General features: G+C 47.5%; 1 protein-coding gene across 2 annotated transcripts in view; it reads left to right on the plus strand.

Moving 5' to 3' along the window:
* The window catches only part of mylka (myosin, light chain kinase a), a 47573-nt gene that overhangs the window by 18737 nt on the left and 13210 nt on the right, over positions 1–15626 (plus strand). For both annotated transcript variants that reach the window (XM_005750328.1, XM_013915207.1), the window contains 8 exons: positions 797–994; positions 1468–1675; positions 1751–1795; positions 2608–2694; positions 3373–4238; positions 8141–8257; positions 10325–10384; positions 15037–15084. In XM_005750328.1, coding sequence (XP_005750385.1) covers positions 797–994; positions 1468–1675; positions 1751–1795; positions 2608–2694; positions 3373–4238; positions 8141–8257; positions 10325–10384; positions 15037–15084 — 1629 coding nt within the window. The remainder of the gene's footprint in view (positions 1–796; positions 995–1467; positions 1676–1750; positions 1796–2607; positions 2695–3372; positions 4239–8140; positions 8258–10324; positions 10385–15036; positions 15085–15626) is intronic.

Consider the following 15626-nt stretch of genomic DNA (forward strand, 5'->3'; position numbering starts at 1 on the left):
CTGTAAAGCACTTTGAATCACCTTGTTGTTGAATTGTGCTATACAAATAAACTTGCCTTGCCTTGCCTTGCCTTACTTACTAAATGTGAAAAGTATTTAAACTAATTTTACATCCACAGCTTTAAATCACTGACTGTATCTGAATAATGGCGGCTGTGACAGTACTTGACATAATGAGTCCTGCAGCCAGACATATCTGGATGAGCTGATGGAGTTACCTGCTGATCAGTGCTCAACGTCCAATCACAATCCTTGAATTTCACTGTGCATCAAAACTGAAGCTCCGCCTTCTTGGATGGTCTGTTGGTACAGTGACCTCACAGCAGCCATGTTATTGGTCAGATGATGTCATTAATAATGCTCCAACTGCACAGAGGTCCAGTTCAGGTGAAACTAGGTGAAACTAGCAAACAGTTAGCAGCTACAGCCGCCTGTGTCACCATCCACCTGTCAGTCAAAGAGGCCACGCCCCTAATAACAAATAAACAGGTGAGTTATAAAGACCACCTACCCCTGTACAGGGGTTATGAAGGTGGATAATTATCCATGAAGACCAATCAGTTCGTGTATGACGCTAACGTCTATGAGGACTGACTCACTGCTGCCTCTGCTGGATTTCAGAGGAACTGCGCTTCCAGTCTGCCTTTTTTTAAAGTACTTTTGATTCAACAACACTAAAATGTAAATTAAATAAACAAAATATTGCCACTCCTTTAATTCTCAAAAGGATCTTTGGTGCGTACTGGTCTTCACTGATGTGTCCTGATGTTTGAATGAAGCTGTGTGTGGTCCTCAGGTCACCCTCCTCCAGAGCTGGTGTGGCTCCACGATGGGCAGGAGGTGACCGAGTCAGAGGACTTCCAGCTCCTCAGAGAGGGAACCCGCTGCACTCTGCTGATCCACGAGGTTTTCCCCGAGGACACCGGGACCTACAGCTGCCAGGCCTGGAACCAGTATGGAGAGGACCAGACCCAGGCCCGGCTCACGGTGGAGGGTATGCTGCAGTTGCACTGAGACCTGAGTGACACCAATGTGGGGATTTTTGCAATGTTCACAAACACAACAATTACAAACCCACAGCCTTTCTGATCCTGATACCAAATCCACCTTGGCCCAAAAATGTGGTTTCTGTTTTGTACCCTTTATTTGTGTTCTCTTCTTAGTTTATTTTTGTGAAGCTTTTGGTTTCTGTTTTGCATTTCTTCCCCCCCCCCCCGTTATTCTTGGTGTTTGATTATGTAGGTCTCAGGTTTTGGTTTCCATACTCTATTCTGTGTCCAGTCAGTGTCTGTGTCAGCCCTCCAGCTGTATCTGAGGATGTCTGTGCTGCAGCTCAACCACTGACCGATCTACTTTGGTGTCATTGTGTTCAGACACTATCTACAGTGTATATGTTGGGTTTCCTATGTGAGGCTCAACCACACGACCTCCATATAAACCCAGATTTATTATTGTGGTTTTCTGCAGAGCCTCAGGACGGCGTCCAGCCCTGGTTCATCACCAAGCCCAAAGAGGTGAGCGCTGCTGTTGGTCAGCATGTTCTCCTGTCCTGTGCCATCGCCGGAGATCCGTTTCCCCAGTACACCTGGACCAGAACCGACCCGAGCCGATCTCTGACCTCCGGAGGCGACTATGAACTTCTGCAGAAAGAGGACGTCGTCTCCCTGCTCATAAGGTTTACAGTTACACACAAACCACACGCTCTGCAGCTAACCACACCTGATACAGCTAACTCTGTTTTCTTCTTCAGACGAGTGAAGAAGGAACATGGCGGAGAGTACCTGATCAGCCTGAGGTAACAGATCGACAGGCGCAGATACTGTAAACACTCACATGTCATAAAAAGACACAGATTCTGCAGACATGCTGAAATAATCCCAGATGATCTACAGTACAGAGCTGCAGTGAGGATTACACTCACAGAGGAACCACCAGCCCTCCCCCTCCATAATCTATCCATCCATAACCTCATCATCCACTCCAGCACATACAGCAGTCTGCATCATATTCAAAGCATGACTATGTAACATGAGAATAGAAGAGAAATCTCCTTCATGAAAATCATACGTGATGTGCTGGTGCCAGTGAACATGAAGAAACTGTGAGAGACGGTAAAGCTGCACTTTACCCGAAACACAAACCAACATCAAGGAATTGAAAGGTGCCTAATGGTTGGCCAGACTGAAAAAGACAAACAGTTGATCTATAAAAGTAAATATCAGATTTCCCACATCATAATGTGACTTATTCAGAGACTGAAGGGATGATTGAGCATCAAGACATAATGTGATTAGTGCTAACAAAGACAACAAAGACAACAACTTCCAGGGTAATTTCAGTCAAATGTTTCTGAACATTGTTGATCAGGACCAGTGGAGCCTACCTGGTGTCTTTTCCTCTCTTAAAGGGAAAATGTTATGTGCCATTAATGAGAGATAAAAGGATCAGTTTCTCATATGAAGTCTGACTTTGCAAATAGCACAGTGCAGCAGTGCCTGAATGAAAACACCGCTGTGATGAATCAGTGGCGTGGAAGTGGGAGATGGTCTTAGTGCCTGTGAGAAGATGAGAGAGTGCTGCATGTAGAAGATAAACTTTGTGTTTCAGGAACAGCGTGGGCGAGTGCAGCGCTGTGGCCACGCTGTCGGTCACCGAAAGACGAGAAAAGGACAGGAGAGGACGGGACGGCAGCAGGTGAGACCTCACTCACCTGGACACCTGCAGCTGGCTGAACAGGGCGGAGTCAGATTTCTGTGCCGTATGAGCGTGATCGGTTGAACCTGACGAGTTTTTAAAACGTCTCGTTCCCTAAACAGACCTCTGCATCATCAGCATAGAGTCTGACTCCGTCAGCCCCCCCCCCCACTATTCCCAGCTCTCTGTTCCTGTTTCCACCCCCTCCTCACACCCACCCACCATTCCCTCCATCCTTCTGTTATTTATCCAGAAATTCCCTAAAGCTTCTCTAATCCGTCCATATCACCCCGACCAATCAGAGCCAGTATTTCCTCTGTGTGTTTACTCTGCTGCGAGTGTTTGCTGGAAGAAACCCCGTTTGCTCTAGTTTGATGAAACTGTGAAAAAGAGTCAGCAGCTTCAGAGGAGGAGGAGGAGGAGTGTGTCCTCAGTCTGCTTTTTCTTTGTTTACATCTGTGTGTGTGTGTGTGTGTTTGTGTGTGTGTGTGTGTGTGTGTGTTCCCTCTGCTCATGCCCATATTCGGGCAGTTGAGTCACTTGTGATGTAACATGAACAATTTGAGTCGAGGTCCCCCCCCCCACACCTCCCACCCCACCAGCTAAGACCTGGGGGGCGGAGCTTGTCCTCTTGCTCTCTCTCTGTCCCTCCATCTGTCTCTGTGCTTGTTCATCCAGCCTGGCAGCAGCAGCAGGAGGAGCAGGAGGAGGAGCAGCTGGTGGGAGCGTGGTGCTGAGAGGAGGTGGCAAAGGAGGAGGAGGCGTGGAGCAGAGAAGCAGCAGCAGTGGTGTCAGTCGGCAGTGGCAGGAGGCCAACGAGGAGCAGAAGGAGAACCGGCAGCTCCCGCACCTGCACAGGGAAGAGAAGAAGAAAAAAGAGGAGGACCAGACCACTGCTCCCAGAGGCCTCCTCAAACGCTGTGTGGAAACCAGGGAGCGGGGTGAAGAGGAGCTGCGGCAGAGGGAGGCGCAGCAGCTGGACTTCCGCTCGCTGCTTGGACGCCGAGCCGTTCAAGGCAAAAACATCCAAGAGGGAGACGAGCAGAGGGAGGCCGGCCCCGCCACCGCCACCACCGAGCACAACCAGCGCCACCACATGGATTTTAAGGCCAACCTCAAGGGTGTCAAACCCAAGAGCGAGGAGAAGGTGAACTCCCCATCGCAGGTCGACTTCCGTAGCGTGCTGGGGAAGAAGGGCGCCACAAGCAGCAACAGCAGCAAGGCCGCAGAGACGCCCACGAAGAACGCCGGCGACTTCCGCTCTGTCCTCGCCAACAAGAAGAACCCGACGGGCCCCGAGAAGAATGGGGAGAAGGCGGAGGTGAACAACTGCATGGATGGAGGGATTAATGAGAAGAAGAGCACCGGAGGAGGAGGAGGTGCGGCGCCGGAGTTTGTAGAGAAGCTGAGCGACATGACGGTGCTGGACGGTCAGCGGCTCCGGCTGCAGTGCCGCCTCGCCACCGCTTCTGATGTCACTGTCACCTGGACGCTGGACGGGAAGGTCATCAAGGCGTCCAAATTCATCATCCTCGCAAACGAAGGTCAGAGGTCACACACACAGCACAACAGGAAGTGAAAGGTTTTCTGACATGATTTGGTTAAAAAGGAAGGAGGAGGGCTTTGTTTACATTTCACAGCAACCCCGAACGCTCTCTTTGAATTCAAAGAAACTTTATTTAGCAGTACTGTTTGTTTGCGATCATCAATGGAAGTGATCAGAGTCGATTAGAGCCACTGAATTTATTCAGACTGAGAAAACAGAAAAACCCCTCAGATTAAAGACGACAGAATGAGCAGCGCGACAGGGAGGCGGAGCTCAGGAGGTGAAGCTGTGGAGCAGCGTTGGTGGAGTCGGTGGAGGAGCTGAAGCAGCTGCTGATGGAGGTCTGAGGATTGAGACTCTAATAATAGAACGCAGATGTGAAACAATAGAAGCAGGATGTGATGTGTGACCGTCACTGGAATTTCATATGGAAGCAGATCACTACACACACACACACACACACACACACGTATTACTGTACTTGTGAGGTCCGGCAGGGATTCATTCATCAGTTGAAGGGACACTCTGTCTGTCTTAAACTGTCTTCATGATGTTTAGTTACGTCTCCCCGAAGCTAATCTTTAAAACTTGTTCAGTAACTTTGAACATGCTGAGCAGAACTGTCGTTCATGGATTTGATTGTGAAGACAAAAATGTAAAAAACAAAGTTTACTTTAAATTCAGTCTGGACTTTTTTGTGTTTAGCAGTGATGGTGATAGTTTTACTTACTTTAGACACGACTTTGCTAAAATTGAGTTAGCGTGATTGTTCTAGCAGTAACATTAAGAAGGCAGTGACAGTTAGCCGCACTGCAGGAATGTAACATCAGCTGATCAAGTAAAAACGAGAAGATGGACGCAGCCGGTGCTCAGCTACTTTAAACCTGTATTCTTTCTAATCTCCAGTAGGGGGCAACTCCTCTGGCAGTTGTGTAAAAGTCGGAGTGTGTGAGCCTGCTGCCCGCCTCATGTTTACTTTGCAAATGAGGACCTTATTATCCGGTCGTTAAGTGATGACCTGACGAATCCTACTTCCGGGTCTAAAGTAGCTGCGTTTAATATTGCTTTTGTGTTGTTAACATGTTTAATGTTTTGTATTTTCTTCTATTTAATCTCAAAAAGCTCCTAAAACAGTCAGTGATCCCTGTTGACCTCCCTCGGCTTTTATTACCGCTAATCATTTATTTAAGCTCAGTTTTTAAAACCTTAGGATGTAGCTACAGCCCAGCCCATGCAGCAGTATATGAATGACTAACCTCGTATTGTGGATGGATTATCTCAGTTGTTCTCCTGGCTGAAGTTTGGTCCTTTTACAGCATCCTGCCATGCGATTACATTTGTTCCTGACCACCGAGAACACTCACGGTAACTTTTATCCAGTGGAAAAAAAGTTAGCTTGTTTATATTATGCTAACATAGCTGTGTCGCTAGCGGTCACGTAGCACATCATTATATACCAGCTAGCCCAACTTCAGTAACCCTACAAACATCACTGCTGTTTAGTTTTCTGTCTTCATTTATGTTGGAAGTGATAGGAGAGCTGTACGTTTTAATTTGTTTCCAAAACCCCGCAGTCAGGACATGCTATATTGCATTTAGATAGAAGCTAGCGAGCTAACTCCCTGCTAACTTCTAACTCCGTTAAATGTCATAAATTCCGTTTTCATGGATGCCTGGATGCTAAACTCAATTGTTACACCTGGTAGAGCAGAACGCTGATCATTTTATTAAAGATGAAAGACTTTAGACAGTTTTTCAACTCTCAGTAATGCCACAGTGATCGTTTGATATATGGACCTGCAGTTTAGGCCCAGACACGGCTAGTGACGTCAGACTGAACAACCGAATAGCGACAAAGAAACAGGAAGCAGGAGATGATTGAGTCATTAGCCAATGAGCATGCAGCATGTCGTGTAGATCCACGCCGTGCTTGGATTTTTGTCGGGCTCGCCGCTCTGCTGAAGTCACCCTCACTGCTTCTCCTCCTCCTGATGGTCGAGGGACACTTTGAGTTCACTTTCACTTTCAGCAGCTGGAGCAGCTGTCACAATCTTTTCTTCTCTGTGCCGTTATCAGCGGCTCCAGCAGGAAACTTTCATTAACAGGAAGCTTTCAGCATGGATGGTGAAATAAATACAGCAGCCGTCAGAATCAGACTGATGGCTCACATTTATAAAAATAGGTAGACTCACCCTTTAAGAAAGAGCCTGAAGGTCCTCACAAGCATAGAAACACACACTGTGATGTCCTGTAAAGACCTGTGTGTGTGTGTGTGTGTGTGTGTGTGTGTGTGTGTGTGTGTGTGTGTGTGTGTGTGTGTGTGTGTAATAATAATCCCTCAGTGTGTTATTTCAGTCTGGAGGACAGCCCCTGGTTGTGTGTGTTTATCCTGCAGAGTGAGGAGTCTGTGTGTCACATGCTAAAGGTCAGAGGTCACATACATGTGTCGGTACAGATTTAAAGGCAGCAGCATGTTTATGATGAACTCAGATCTTCAGTTTCTGCTCTTGTGCTTTTGTAGGCGTCGTTATAAAGCGACGTGATCGTTGGCTGAAGGGTCGTCATGACGATAAAACATCAGATCAAAGCGATCCTTTTACAGAAAGTGTTCAGAGTGTTGATTCAACGAGTCGCAGCAGCTTCCTGCCTTCTCTTCACGCTTTGTTGGATTTGGTGCAGATCCCCTCAGCTCCAGCAGGGTGGAGGGACGACAGATGTTTTCTCCACAGATGTTTAAGGCGTTGCCTCGGTCAGGTCCGAGCCTGTCAGCTGTAAGGACCTCTCTGACTTTAGTTGTCATCCTCCTCTTTTATGAAATTTGCAGATGAGATTATGAGATCGTAGAAACAAGCAGTGGAAATGAGTTTTCTCCAGATGGTGTTTGGCCTCGTCATTACTGATGTGGTGAGGAGGGAATCAGAGTGGAGCAGCCGGCTGAGGCGGTTCATCCAATTTGGACGCCTCCTCTGCGAGGTGTTCGTGTCCTAGTGGGAGGAAGCCCTGCGGCAGACGCAGGGCACTCTGGAGAGATTGCATCTCTTGGCTGACCTGGGAACGCCTCGCTGTTCCCCCGGGTGAGCTGGAGGAGGTGGCTCACAGAGGGAGGTCCGGGCTTCTCTGGCTAGGCTGCTGCTCCCCTGAACCAGAAAAGGACAAGAAGATGGATAGATGGTAACTCAGCGCCACGATAGCATCACGAAGCACAAATAAAAAGGGTTAGGGTGAGGTTGAGTGTTGGTCGTGTGCAGGTCGTATGAACGTCACTTCAGATCCGTGAGTTTCTGTGATAGCTGTGCTTTGTCACCAGGGGGCAGTGTTAGAGACTCGTATTGTTGTTGGTGAAACTGTCCATCACCCGCCGACCTCTACGAGGGTTTCTTTGACTTCACGCTTCAGTCCTGTAAACTTCAGGTTCCCTAAACTCTCGGCTGGCCGATCGAGTTTTAAACATCTCGGTTCTGATTGGAACAAACAGGACGGAGGTGACCAAAACAACAATCTTTTAAAAGATTTTTTTAAAACCATCTTTCAGGTCACAGAGTCTGATTAACAGGGAAAGCTTTTATTTTCACTGATCAAAGTGAGAGGCAGAGGAGTGTGATGCTTGTCCTTCTGTCTGAAGCAAAGAAATGTTCTAACACGTGTTGAAGGAAGAAGAAAGCCTTTCTGAAGGATGTCGCACCGGCAGCGGAGGATGGCCTTTAGTCTCACATGGCGTCTAAAAGGGTGGAGAACGTGACGCTCTGATAGCTCGTTCATAGTAAATGAAATGTGTAAGGAGTCATACCTTCATTTTTATTGATTAACTTTGTGGAATGTAAGAAATGAGACTTGACCTCGTGCTGATCTGACTGTGTCCTGTGTGGGTTGCGTTATATTGTGCTGTGTTGTGTGTTGCAGGCGGCCTGTGCTCTCTGACCATAGACAAAGCCCTGCCAGAGGATGAAGGCCAGTATAAATGCAGAGCCGAGAACTCGGCAGGCAAAGCCGAGTGTTCCTGCACGGTTCTGGTAGACGGTGAGAACAAAGCTTTGGTCCTGTCTCAGATCTTTCCTTCAGTGCCGCATGTTCTTCTTCTTCTGCTGTTTTTTTTCTTCTGGTCTTTCCTCTACAGTTATTCTTCCTCCTGCATCCTGATGTAGACGCAGGTTTAAAGCATTCAAACTGTGAGAGAAACTTTAAAGTGTACTTTTGTTGTCTGAATGAAGATCTGAAATGTATCTGATATGTTTGTCGTAATCTGTCCTAAACCAAAGAGCTTGTTTACTTCCTGCCGTGTCCACGAACATTTGTTGACTCCGTCATCAGCACTGACTCTCAGACACCAACTGATGAGTCGAGCCTCCTGAGCACACGACTCTGTTCAGCAGTGCAGCTCTGCTTCTTTGGAAAGATCACACAAACATCAGCATTCATGGGTCATGTTAGCCCCGCCCACTCTCTTTGATGGTCGCTGCAGTGGTTTGGACTGGAAGAGTGATGCAGCACAAGCTGCAGCGCTGGTCAGCTGGCTTTCCTGTCATTAGAACCAACAAACACAAACACAGTTTGACTTTATCAAAGATCGGCTCCTGTTTGCAGACAGGTTAGCGCTGGTCGTCAGGACATCAGCTGTTTGTAAAGGGCTTAGTCAGCTGGTTTTAAACACGAACACCACAGACTCTGTGTGCTGTGTCCAGAACAGCACGGACGCCGTGGTCCAGCCTGCAGCACGGACGCAGCCGCTGTTTCAGGTGTGTCTCAGTCCTGTGGTGCTCATGGACACCTGAGACTGAAGCAGCACGAGGACACTCGGCTCTTTCTTTGCTGTGAGCTAACGTGGCGAGGACAGAGGCAGAGTTCGCGATGGAAACACGATGAACTGTGCTCCACCATGTGCTGTGAATCTGTGATGTTGTGTTTGGACAGGAAGTCAAGGAAGTGACAGCAGTGACTTCCAGAGACCACAGAAAGTGTCCGGCTGTGTGAACACTGTGGTTCAGTTCTGAGACCTCCAGGATCGTCTCACGCCTGTGCACCGGGTCCGTGCAGACAGCACCCAGAGACTGCAGCCTGACGGCCCATCAGACGCAGCATGTCTCACTGCAAACTAGAGCGAAGGATCCAAAATTTGTGTTGTGCTGCGCTCTGCTTGTACGTCATTTTTGCGACTGCTCTACATATACGAGAAGCGCCTGCACCTTGTCGCTTTGTGTCCTCTATGACAGTTTGTGTTGTATTATGTCCAAACCTTTAATAAAAACGTATCCCTCATCCTAAAGAAGAAAGCTTTGTCCTGACTAGTGAAGAATGCGTCGTTTCCAGAACGCTGCTTTCCCTCTGCAGAGCTGTGCAGTTCCCCGTACGTGCACGTAAACCTGTGACAAACAGTTCACCGAACTCAGACACGCACAGAACGCTTTCCTTCATTGTGCAGTTGAACTTAGTTTCTATTGGTAGCACGAAGGTGCGACTCATGCGAGTACTGCGCTCTGCTGCACCTGTGCTTGTGCTGCGCTGGAAAACCGTTGCTGCACGAGGCAAACAACAGACATGAATGGGTTTCAGAGCGCAGCGCTGTGCTGCGTCCGATGTGAAAGGACCTTAACTCAGGCTGGACTGAGTCCCGTGCACGCTTACACGTGTATGCCTCCTGGTTGTTATTTACGTACCTGGGTTCTCTGAGTCTGAGCAGTGACTTTTTTGATAGTTCGCCCCTGAATGCAGCACCGCGCTGGTTTCCCTCACAAAAAGCCGGTGGCATTTTTCTGCACTCACACAACTTGACTCGAACTTCTGTCGTCTCGCTGAGTCTCACTGAGCGGCGTGTTACCAAACACCCTCTCTGGGTCCACGCAGCATTCAGTGAATGTGCTCAGTGATGTACGTCATCTTTGAGAGCAGAATGTGAAATGTCTGAGCTCTGTAAAAACACATTTTGTTTTTCAGTTTGAATAAAATATGAATTTTCTGCAGGTGAACGCTCAGTGTTTGCCGGAGGGTTTCTGATGTTTGTGTTGGGGTTCACGGCTGTGGAGCTCTCAGAGAGCACCTGAGTGTGTGCACGTGTTAACTCCTCCCTCTCTGTCTCTCTGTGTCCTGCAGACCCGGCTGAAAACTCTCCGGCCGACAAGAAGTCCAAGAAGGCGACTCCAACCTCAGAGAGTGAGTTTCCAAAATATGCAGCAGCAGCCTCTTTTCTTTTGTCCCAATAAGGAGCTGCAGGCTGGGATCACTGGTTCCCACACACACACACTCAGGCGGGTGTTTCTATTTTAAAGAGTCTCTGTGTATCACTGGAAACATCAGTTCCTTCATCACTGTCACATTATTATTCCTACCTCCAGAGCAGTAAACCTTCATTAACACTACGTTTCCCATCAGCCCTGCTGCTTCCCACATACACACACACATGCACACACACACACATGCACACACACACACACACACACACACACACGCACATGCACACACGCACCCACATGCACGCACACACACACATGCACGCACATGCACGCACACACACACCTTTCCTTGCAGGGGTCACACCTGTGCATCATGAATGAGTCTCACCTGGAAACAAACTGCAGACACTGTGGGCTAAAACACACAGTCTGCTACAAACAACAACTTTTTGGTTACAAGTAGTAACTTTGTTTGGTTTGTAGCTGTGTCCTGATTGGTCAGCTGGTTTGTAGCTGTGTCCTGATTGGTCGTAATGTTTCTGTATGCAAAGAGATAAAAGTCTTACTTTGGTAGAAATCCTAAGATCACTCTTCAGAATAAAAGAAAGTGTTGTTGCTCTTTTAAAAGTTTCACCTTAATGAAAGGTTTTGGGTTTTAAACAGGAACATATTGTAGAAAAGTTCCTGGCTGTAACAGTTTAAGTCAAAGCTACGATTAATAATTATTCACTCTGAGTAAGTTGTGTTGTGTGACCAAAATGTTTCTTTCATGAAACAATCACAATAGAGATACAAATAAATGAAAGAGTTAAACATTTCCTATTGGATGAGACGTTTCTGGACTTGTTGTTTTCTTGCTCTCCGTATCTGCACAGCGCTGAATGTGTGAGTGCTTGAACAGTAACTTCATACAAAAACACTCTGACATGCAGCAGCTTCATGTTTCTGTCTGCAGCCCTCAGTGGAAAATCTGCTCTTATCTTTATGATCCAACTCTAAATCCTTCCTGCTCAGAGAGTGTGTGTGTGTGTGTGTGTGTGTGTGTGTGTGTGTGTGTGTGTGTGTGTGTGTGTGTGTGTGCCTCAGTGGGCTCACTGCTGTGGATGGATGTCCTGTTCTGCTCTGATCAGGTTCATATCACAGCCCACAGACACTTTTCTTGCGTTCAAAGCTGAAACCCTCTCCACGGCGCTGACCCCTGACCTTTAACTGTCTGTTCACATGTATGCGAACAGACTCAGAGTTGAATCTACCTGAACATGAGCTGAGAGTTTCTCAGACCGGAGCTCGGCTCCTGCTTTGGTTTCAGTCACTTCTCGGAGACCGCAGAGTTTTAGCAGCAGACAGAGGGAGGAAGGACGGGGCGATGATGTCGGGGAGGGGGCGCTGCTCCTCTCCCACTTCCATTTAAGGCCTGGTTTCTGACTCTCGTGCTCTGACAGACTTTGTTTTACTTTGCGTGCTGATTAAAAGCGTGGAAGTGTCGAGTGAAGCCGTTCGTCCGCCTGCTGGGCCCACGTTAGCTTAGAGACACGCAGCAGGTTGGAGGCTGTGTGGTGCAGCGTGTGTGCATGTGTCAGCCTCCACCCTGAAACACAGTTACAGTAAAGACTGAGCACAAGACAAACGGAGAGGCTGCTCCCTGTCCTAACCATCTGCTGCAGGTGCTGCTCACTCTCACCTGTCAGTTTAGTCTGCAGCTGCGAGTGGGCGGGGCTAAACATTGTTAAAACCCCATGTGGTCGGGGGTTGGAGGGATGTTTTCAGGGGCTCTTATTGCAGCGGCGTGTCAGCAGGTATGCAGCTGATATTTTGGGACAGCGTGTACAGGAACACTGAGTTCTTCACTTTCTGTGCAGAAGTAAAAAGTGAAGTGCTTCCTGTGACTGACAGAGCAAGGAGCCAATCAGAGTGCAGCTCTGACCGTCAGCTGATTAATATCAAAGCTGCAGACCTGTGCTCGCCTGTCTTTGTGAGGACAGTTTGACATTCAGAGCTCAGCTTCTGTTTGTGTTTCCTCATTCATGAGCTTTCTCATACTAACCTGCTGACAGACGGGGGAGGGGCCGCTGTACATACTGAAGCGTCGCGTGGTCACACACTGATGTCGAGTGCTCAGACTGAATGTGTTTCCTGCACATATTCATCAGCTTCTTACTAAGGTTCAGTGTCTGATTCTGCAGCTCAGACAGTCACCGCGGTTCAAAGGTCAGAGCTTCACACATGAAAGTGAAAGTCGGAGTGTCGGTCAGAGAGAGGCTCGGCTCACCAGGCGGTTTGTTTTAAAGCTTTACTGACAGGAGACACAAACCGTCCTGCTTCCAAAGCAGGTGTGAACGTATGCGTGTGTGCACGTGCATGTGTGCGTCCGTGCGCGCGTGCGTCCGTGCGTGTGTGTGCGTCCGTGCGCGTGCGTGTGTGTGCGTTCGGGCGACAAGTAACAAAAACCAGCCAAGCGTGCAACTTGTGCTGACCTTCTGATGATGTCACTACGTCATTCCAAATGGAAGGAACGTGTGTGTGTGTGTGTGTGTGCGTCCGTGCGCGTGCGTCCGTGCGTGTGTGCGCGTGTGTGTGCGTCCGTGCGCGTGCGTGTGTGTTTTCTCTGCAGACAAGTAACAAAAACCAGCCAAGCGTGCAACTTGTGCTGACCTTCTGATGATGTCACTACGTCACTGGGACCTGAGTGGCCGGTGTTAAGGACGTCACAGCGGCATGAGCGACTTGATGACATCCACCATTTTTATTTGGGGCGTGAAGCGAGCAGCTGCTTTTTTCGACTGTAGCAGCTTCAAGTTTGTTTTGTGAGTTTCTGCGAGAGCAAAAATAACTTTGTGCTGGAAAATCCTCGTGTTTGTGTTTCCAAAGGAAAACAGAACCAAAGCAGCGAGGCTGGAAGGACGGAGCCTGAGCTCCAGACCGATGGTAACAGCAGACTTTGTGGTGTGGTCAGGTGGAAAGTCTTAAACATCTGAAGGAGCAAACAAAGAAAGAAGACAGCGTGAACAGATTCTTCTATCCTCTTCATCTGCAGCCATCTCAAGAAAAACAAACTCCAGGAACTATTTCCTGCATCCAGCAGAACTATTTTTAGATTGTCCATGTACGGTCATCAGAGACGCTCTTCGTCTGTCTCACATTCTTCTCCTCCTCCTCCTGCCTCTACTAGATGTTTTGTGAGGACAAAGTTCCTTAAACTAAAAAAGAAAAGCAGCTGATGACAGAAACATTTAAAAGAGAAGAAGACAAACAGCCTCATGAACACAAACTCAGAGAGGCTTGTATAAGCTGTGTGTTTCCTGTCGCACAGTCTTCTGCTTCCATAAAAACACAACAAAGCAGGACGATGTGAGACACACGTGTGGAAGCAGTCAGGAAAACCGTGTCTGTACTTACATGACACTCTTCACTTAGTTTCAGATGTTCTTGTTGCACATTCACGTTTTTATTTCGTGCATATTTTATTCAGTCTGTGCGATTTTTCTAAACGAGGAACATTTCTGTAAATGTCCTCACTTCAGTGTCATCATTTCATCTTTGTTGTGAGTGAGATGCTTACAGTGTCACCAGGTCTGTGTGCAGTGTCTGATGGGAAACGTAGTGTTAATGAAGCTTTACTGTTCTGCAGGTAGGAAGAACAATGTGACACAGTGTGTGCAGGGAGGTGTTTCTGTCTGCTCAGTTGTTTTCGGAGGTCTCATGGTAGAAACTTGATGAGGCGTCTCTGGAGTTTTTAAAGGTTCCAGAGGAAGTCTGCAGGATCACTGAGGAGATTGTCCACTTGTTTCAGAGCTCCTGAATCGGTTTATGGAGGGTTTAAAGTTGGAGCTGGCCAAGGTCTTAAAGACGCTCCAGAGGACCGTGGAGAGGGTCCAGTGGAGATTTTAAAGTTCATTAAAGCTCCTTAGTGAGGTTTTAGAGGTCTTGAAAGAACGGTTACTAATTTCCCAGAAGTACCAGGAATGTGTTTAATGGTCTCCGTGGAGTTAGCTATCCCCTTGTTTTACCGACACATTTTAGTTTCTGTGGAGGTGGTAAAAATATTCTAAATGAACCTGACATGTCAGTAGTCCTGTCAGAGTGGTCTTTGGGGGCTATTAAAGGTCTCGGGGGTGGTTTTGTGTGAAGAGGTTTTACTGTTTATTGTTTATTGTTGTTTATTATTATAATTTCAGGTTTAAGAAAGTTCCTTAAAGAGGTTTCAGGGGTCTTGAAAGGTTGTTTGAACACTTGCCAGGAACTGTTTTAAGGATGTTTAGACCTTGAAATTCTCTGTCCACGTGTCATGCGGTCTTAATAGGTTAAGGCAGGTTTTAGAGGTCGCTGTGGAAGTTGCAGAGGTGTTGGGAAGCTCCAGAGTAACATAATGAGGTTATTGAATTTGTTGCACCCTCATGGGTCTTTGCATCATCTGGTCCAGGGCTCAGTTTGTGCAGTACAACAATATTCGTTGCTTGGATGGTTGCAGAGATTTTGAGAAGGCTCTGAGGTGCTTAGAAGACATCATGAATAAGTCATCGTGTTTCCAGTAGATCTGATTCTGCTGTGAAATGACAGCCACACGTTTCCTCATCACAGCTCGTCTGAACGTCTGGTTCAAGTGTCTGACCGCCTGCTGTGTTCTTGTTTCAGGTGAAGCCAGAATAAAGAAGCCAACTCCAAAGACTCCGCCCAAACAAGGTGAGACTCACCTGTAGTGAATCATGTTTACCAGGCAGGGAGGTCCTGCTGAGACAGGTGCATTATGGGAAAGGCGGGCATGTTTCTGGACAACATGGCTGTATCCCAATTCAGGGTCTGCAGCCTTAACGGTCCACAAGGGCCGCGTACTCAAAGACTGCTAAGGCCGAAGTGCGAGGCTTGTGAAATGGGCGGTCTAGCCTCCGTCGCGCTGCCCAGGTTGCCTAGCAACCATGATACTAACAGCTGGAAACGTGTCATACAGCTGTGTTTGACAGAGATGAAGGAGAAAATCTTTTGTTCATTTGTTTGTTTGTTTTTATGTGAGCTACCTGAGTCATCTCACTTTGGTAATGTAAATATAATATGGCCAATATTACAGTTATTATGTTAATCATTATGATTCATTACAGCAGTGAACATGAACTCTGTGCCAAACACTGAGCTTCAGTAAAGATTCAAGTTATTTATAAATTTATATTTATAAATTATAAATCTTCACTCAAAAACAAGTATCTGTGACAGTGTGTATACAGATGTAT

This window comes from Pundamilia nyererei, unplaced genomic scaffold (assembly GCF_000239375.1).
Source record: "Pundamilia nyererei isolate P.nyererei 1_Seehausen unplaced genomic scaffold, PunNye1.0 scaffold00269, whole genome shotgun sequence".
Lineage (NCBI taxonomy): Eukaryota > Metazoa > Chordata > Actinopteri > Cichliformes > Cichlidae > Pundamilia > Pundamilia nyererei.